The 7,417-nt window shown below is 36.7% G+C and overlaps 1 protein-coding gene across 3 annotated transcripts; it reads right to left on the reverse strand.

Annotated features, from left to right (window-relative positions):
• Positions 1–517: 517 nt before the first annotated feature.
• On the reverse strand, positions 518–7,143 carry LOC136202285 (VIN3-like protein 1). 3 transcript variants are annotated; one of them, XM_065992797.1, is made up of 5 exons: positions 6,962–7,143; positions 6,129–6,197; positions 2,948–3,587; positions 2,190–2,500; positions 518–2,106 (listed from the first exon to the last, which is right to left on the reverse strand). In XM_065992797.1, the coding sequence occupies exons 2-5, from the start codon at positions 6,157–6,159 to the stop codon at positions 914–916; spliced, it is 2,175 nt and encodes a 724-aa protein (XP_065848869.1). In that variant the 5' UTR covers positions 6,160–6,197; positions 6,962–7,143; the 3' UTR covers positions 518–913. The 3 variants fall into 3 exon arrangements, with proteins under 3 accessions (XP_065848869.1, XP_065848870.1, XP_065848871.1); XM_065992798.1 differs by having other exon boundaries at positions 6,129–6,491; XM_065992799.1 differs by lacking the exon at positions 6,129–6,197.
• Between the last annotated feature and the right edge of the window lie 274 nt (positions 7,144–7,417).

Genomic DNA, 7,417 nt, shown 5'->3' on the forward strand with positions numbered 1-7,417 from the left:
GAAACATGACATATAGTTCAAAATAAAAAAGAAACGTAAAAATACATATATGGTCTCACCGGCGGTTAAAAAGAGCGCAGGATAAAACCTCACAAGACAAAGGCATGAAGAACTTCCTTTCTTATCTAAAAAATCAGAAAATGTGAAGCTACATCATTTTCTCGAACTATAAAGGATAAAGAGTCAATTTGAACTAGAATAGAATAGCTTGTGGATGAATTTTCTCTAACATAAATTTTAGTTATGAGCTTAAACACTTTAGCACAAGTCAACATTATAAAGTAATTATATATGCTGGCACTTTTATAGTAATTTGAACAAACACTAAAAATAGATAGATGTATTAAAATTCAGTTTGAAACAAATTAACCATTTATCCCCCCACTAAAAGGAAGAAATCAAAGAAAGGTCTATACTGTGTGGTAAGGACTCACCCTTGTTTTAATCTAAGATCCTCTTCTGCGCCTTCTCTCATAAAACATTTTCATTTCAACATGCGAAAGTAGAAGAAAACGTAAACACTAAATCAGCCATCAATTTGATATACCCTTCTTCCAATTAGACAAGGCAAAATAATTAACATTATCCATCATAAGTTAACTAAAGTCAACAGGCTTCAAATGTCATGTGATTAGCACTGCAAAAGCCACGTTCAGGATGAAACCTCAAGTGCAAATTCTATTTACAGCGTGAAGCCTTCAATCCCAGGGTCATTTCCTTCCAAGCAAATCAATCAGCCAACTTTTAGCTGGACATACATACCTGTCCTGTCCATAACATAAATTAATCACTTCCCTAAGTGATCAAGAAAAAATGCCTGTACAAGAAAAGGCAAAACAATCAGATGTAATTTGTCATCAGGGATTAAAAAAATTAATCATCAGACTGTATTTTAGGATATGTCTTGCTGCAATCAATGCCACAGCTTGCCACAGAAACTGTTTCGAGGCCTCTTGCTTGATACTATATCTGAAAACGAGTCTACCAACTGTCCTGCCAAACTACTTGGATCATCAATCAGAGTTTGGATAAAGGTGTTAACTACTCTACGTTCTTGCTCTGTTGATCTCAAACTAAACCATGTCAGCAATTTCAGCCTGAATTCTTGGCTGACGTGTCCTTCACATTCCAACCACCGGATGATCTTCACACAGTATTCAAAGTTTTCATCCAAGCAGCCTGACCCGTTGGATACACGAAAAGGTGATCCACTTATCAAAGTGCTATCACAGTCATGCATCTCATCATTGGACTGAGCAGCTCTTTTCCTACACACTTCTGTCCCGGAATCAACAGCAGGCACTTCTCTGCCTGGCCCATCAGTCCAGGTCTGGGAGTCACCACTGCCATGTGATCTGGCCAAACCATTCTTCTTTATGTCATGAGAAGCAGCATCATCATCTGCTTCAACAACTTGTTCCAAAGTACACCCATTATCTTCATCCCTGGAGGACTCAAATGGAGGAGTCAGCTCTTCATTTAAATCAGGTACTGAAACAACATTTAAGTCGAGCCCACGTGAAACAGATGGCAAATGATCTTCTGGCGTTTCAGGCATTGTCATTTTGCTTGCTCCACAACACTTTTCCGTATCAACACTGCAAAAATCTTCGAAGCACCCTTGATCTTGAGTCCAAGCCAGATGCAGGATCTTTCCAAGCTCTCGAACCTTAAATCCAGAAGAATTTACTGCCGAAGTAGTTTTAGATTCCCTCTTTGAACCAGAAGTACCTCCTCCTGAAAGGGAATTTTCTTTCTTACCATTTGTAGCAACTGAAGAATCAGAGTTCTTATGAATTATCTCCACACTCTTGGTAAAACACTTGGCTTCAGAGTGACCAAAGTCACCAGCCTCTGTATATGAAACAATCCTAAAAGTATACTCCGTGCATGGCTGCAGATTGGATATCAAAATCCTTCTCTGAGATCTTGTAAAGACACAGATAGGCTCTTTTGGGTGTGTCTCTTCTCTACTCTTGCAATACCAGAGCTTGTATCCCTTAATATCATCAGATGACGCAGTTGACAATTCAATTAAAATGATCACCACAGAGGATGATGTCACATCTTCGAATAAGAACCTGCAAGCAGAAGGAAGTGAATCCTCTGCAAAGAATGCAATTTCATCATTCATTTTATAATCTTTAGGATTGTCATTTACGAGAAAGGAGTGGTTTTGATTTAATAACCTCTGCGATTTGGGTTTGCATTAGAAATGATAGCAAGCCACTCCTCAGCTTTGTTAATTGCAAGAGAGCAAAGTGTCTGCACTTCAGCAGCAATAGACAGTCTGCTGACAATACCACGTGCCATCTTGGAAGAACCACCATTCACTGGACCCACCTCCGTTTCTAGTTTGGCTTTAGCATCTTTCACTAATTGATGCAGTTCTTTAAACCTTGAAGTTCCATCAAGTAGCCTGTAGCTCAAGTATATCCTATAACAGAGCACATCAACACGACGAGCTTCCTTGGCAATGATTAACTGCTTCTTCCAGCATCTGTCAGTATTAATCAAATAAGAGCATTGCCATCATTGATATGTTCAAATGTAGTATAAAGCATATTTTCATCTAAAGTTATGGTTGCTAAGTCTGTTAGAACAAAAAGAACACTTTTTTCTTTTTGAAAAACCACCAGTGCAGCAAAGATCATCTTTCCGTTTCATTAATCAATACATACAGTGGAATTTGGAATCTACAAGACAGCATCCATAAAAATGCACAGGCTTCTTTAAGGAAAAATTATAGTGGAAGGAAGTTGTTCCCATACATGTAAAGTGGTAAATGCTCTACAAAATGACATAGTAGGAAGAAACTAATCAAAAGGTATACATGGAGGAACATTTGAGATGCCAAAACAAATCAACAAAATGTGGGAATGGTTATTGAAAACGATTAACTAGCTTCACTGAGAAATGAATCACAACATGTATGGAATTCACTTACCCGAGTATCCCCGAAACTTTACCACAAGAAGCACAACAATAGCTACCATCTAGCTGCATCAATTGCCCAAGATCTACAACACCCACCTTTTCATGTTGAAGAGCACACTCAATATGACATGATAGACCACAGGAGTCCCCTTGATCAGTTTCAGATGTGCAAACCAACCAGAGACTGGGGTCTTTATTGTCATCAAATAAATGACAGATGCAACAGGAGCACCTCCTGCAAAAGGTGTCGTCAATGGATAGAACAGCTCTACATGCAGAATTTTTACATATCCAGGTGCTTGAACATCCAAAACCCAATGACTGCTCAGATGCGGGTACAAGTCGTGTGGGATTTTCCCCCTTCCTTTGTTGCTTCTTGGAGAGAGCCTGATTAATGGGACTAGAAGAAGATTTTTTGGATTCCTGTTTCTTAATTGTTTTGTTACCTGACTTCATAAATTCTGTTCCTTTGCTCTTTGACGAAGCTGTGTGCTTTTTCTCCTTATCAAAGCAAGTTCGAAGAAGCTCCCTCTTTGGTCCAGATTTCAGAAATTCTTGAAGGAGTTCCGGACTTCTTGAAGCATCATCCGAATTCCCATTTTTCTCGGGGGTGCTCTGCACGCTGGAGGAAAGGCTTTGAATGCCAGAAACTTTAAAAAAAAAATAAAAAATTGTAAGTCTTTGGCAGAAAATGGAAAATTATTCACTGCATATGACCTGTATGTACATGTACATAAACAACAATGAATCCATTCAAGCATTACTATAAAAAATTGTATCAAAGGAGTTGTTCTTCTATTGAAGGCTCAATAATTTGCCATTCGACATTTACATCCCTTTAATCCTTCAATATTTTCAATCCATGAATAGCCTTTGCCATTTCTAAAGCTTTTTTGGGCACTAATGTAAATTCTGTCTGCAACTCAATAATTTGAGACTTGCAACATTGACCTTGTGTCAGTCTCCTACTTTTTCACATTGAACACCATAGCATTTTTTTCTCAAGGGGCAAAACATCTATCAGAGTTATTGAATCTTTGTGAACAAAAAATTTCTTTACAAAATCTAGTCCACAACTCTAAAAAACATAGGATAAAATACACCGACAGTCATTGAGTTTGGAGTCTGTTTCACAAAGGTCAGTGAACTTCATTTTATTTCAATAAAATCACTAAAACATTTGATTTCAATAAAGTCATTCCGGCCAATTTTTGTACAAAAACTCACTGAAACATTGAAGTGGCACAAAAGATAGTTGACTATATGTCAATAAATGCCATGCCGGGAATGTCTTTTATGGCTGACATAAAAAACATGTGCCACATTCTAAGCTACAAAAAAAAAAAAAAAAACTAACAAATGACAACCTTGTCCGATGTGACACTTAGTTAGCATATAGTCAAGTGTCTTCTGTGTCTCATCAACATTCCGGTCATGAAATTTTACACACAAATTAGCCGGAATGAGTTCATTGAAATCAAATGTGAAGTTTAGTGATTTATTGGAACAAAATGAAGTTTGGTGACCTTTGTGAAACAGATCCCAAACTTCAATGACCAGTGCAAGTTACCCAAAGAACATACAACATTTTATGTTTTATGAAAAAAGAAGAAATTGCAGCCCGTTCCACCGAAACTGCTTAGCCTCAGAAAAATTACAAACATTTTACTGGGTTTTTTTTCACAGATAATAATGATGCATAAAATAGTAGATAAAAGATGGTAGCACTTAGTCACTCATTTTGTGTTTCATTCGGAGAGATCTAATAAATCATTCATAACCCAAGCATTAAATCATCAAAGAATGAATGAAGCCACTTGTAAAAATCAAATGCACCGTCTCCATAAAAAATACTTTATTATCAATGAAAAGACCAAATAAAATAGAAGGGACCACAAGCAACGGCTGTGACAGGAAATGATATTTTAGATCGAAATGTTGTTCAGAATCAGAGTCCATATGCAAACTGTAAAATCAATATTCAGAATGAAATGAAAAAAGAGGATGTCTAGAACAGTCAAGAGCAAAAAAATATGCAATTTAGCATGGCCAACATAACTTTGTTTTAATAATACCAATCTAGGTGGAAAGTAGAAACTTAAATAGCGAATTAATTTTCATCAACTTTTAAAATAATTTATCATCTGAAACTCATAGTTACTACAAGTCCATAAAATCTGATAGTAGATGGAACATTATATCAAATTAGTAATCAAACTAGTTTATAGTAGGTCAACTTGAAAAAAATGCTTTTGAGAAACCTGCTAGAAGGCACAATAGTATTAATCAGTATGGAAGAGACGACTTCTATTTATTACATTAAATATTCAATCTTTGGACCGTAATAAGTTTTCAAAGGATCAAACATAGTGGAACTCAATTTATTTCAGATTTATACTTTTCTTTAGCCAATTCTAGGTCATTGAGAATCATTGAAGTCCTACAAATGGTTCGCATAATTGATCAAACATCAGTACAGAATGAGTCAAGTTAGAAGTTCGGTATTGCAAGACCAAAAGATAGTAATTCTAAAATGCCCATAGAATTTATATGCAATAGCAAGAAAGTATAGAGAGGGAGATAGAGCTACAGGTTTGCAGGTTAACAAAAGAAATGCTTACTGACATTCTAAAGTGATGCCCTGAGTGCAGTGGTGGAGATGCCTTTTTACACATAAAAACAAACACCTTAAAAACCTTGAACCAACACAGTACTAGTAATAAGATAGAAATCCAGTCTCAAGCAACAGTCTAGATCATACTGGTTAGCCTAATAATCTTCGGTATCTAAGACAAGAGAATGGACATTCGCATCCCAAACCCAACTTGACAATGAGATACCCCCTGCCTCAACTGCAAGGCGCAAAATCAAGCCATCTTATTGTGATTCTCAAAGGGAAAACTTAATGGTGGAAAGCAAAATTTGCAAACATAAGGTGCCAATTCCTGTGAAATTGGAATGCAGGAACGAAGGTGGATTACTGCAGGGGGGAGAAGAGAACAGTCGTTATCTGGACTTTGGGTTGAACAAAACTGATTCTTTCCATGACCCTAGAAGCTCAATGAGCTGAGCAAATCTTCCTCTAACATTACAACCAGTTTTCAAAAGCATAAATGGAGATCAACGCAGCTGCAGAATCAAATATGATTCTCCAAAATAGAGGGTATAAAAGAAGCACAAAAAGAGAATACCTTTAAGGAGGAATTTATCCTCAAGATCCATTCTTCAACAGGCCGGCACAGTAACTTTGGCTGCCTTGCCTGCAACAATGAATTTAAAATAAACATCCACGATTTCCCACCAGTTCCTTGCACACTGTGAACTTGAATATCTCATGCAAACTACCAAGTGAATTTGCTAAGCTAAATTGATTTTTTCAGACGAGCGGACCAAAAATAGAAGTACTTTCTTTCCCCTTTCTTGCCTACGCGGTTTACAAGATTGCATGAAAAAAAAACAATCTCGTCTGCGATATTGGGTTTATTCCTTTCCCTCCCACAACAATGCAGCTAATGAAAGAAAAACAACATAACGAGAAGCCGCACCAAATATAACTGTAGAAGAAACCAACATCTAATTCAATCTTAGGAACGAATAATAATAAATGGATTGACAACAGACTATACTCTTCCTTGTTTCGAGAATTACCCACACACGCGATACCACCATATTCCATTTTTAAGCATTACCCGCTTGAAATACGGGCATAAGAAACAGGAAACGAATAAATAGCAAAAATAAATAAATGAACAAACAGTTAGTAGCACAAGAATGTCCGTACATTGTGTAGATTTAACGTGGAGAATAAGATAAAAATAAATTCGAAAATGTGGAAAATGTTATAAAAAATTTCGAAACAACAAGGCGTAAACAATCTAACAAGACGAACGAGACTTTGGAAGTGTAAAAAACGAAGAGAACAGGGACGGATCTGAGAGGAAAAGGCAAGAGTCCAAAAACCAAACGACAAATTTTTTTGTAACAAAAACGTAAATACGGAAGAGAGGAGGAAGAAGAAGAGTACCTGCGGATAATGGGAGAGGAATCTAGGGTTTTAATGGGGCCAAGAGGAACGAATTAGCTACGAACGGACCCGAATCCGAAGAGAGACGGAAAAGAAAAGGGAGAAACTCCTCCTCCTCCTCTGCGTGTGTTCGTTGGTTGCCTTGGAGAGAGAAGGGAATACAAGGACGGAGGGTTGCTTGTACGAATTGCTTATGTTTTAGTTTTGACTAGATGGGTTCGGTTGAATTAGTGAGTTTCAAAATTAGGCTAGGTTCTTTATCGTCGAAAAAAACTGAACTGAACTGAATTGAAATTAACTAAACTGAATACTACTGAACTGAACTGAATGCTACCGAACTTAACCGAACTTAACAATAATGATAATATTAGACTTTAAAATAATTTTAATGATAATATTGGATATTAATAAACTTATAATAATAATAATGGTTATAATAAATTTAATAATATCAAT

Source organism: Euphorbia lathyris, chromosome 8, assembly GCF_963576675.1.
Source record: "Euphorbia lathyris chromosome 8, ddEupLath1.1, whole genome shotgun sequence".
Classification (NCBI taxonomy): domain Eukaryota; kingdom Viridiplantae; phylum Streptophyta; class Magnoliopsida; order Malpighiales; family Euphorbiaceae; genus Euphorbia; species Euphorbia lathyris.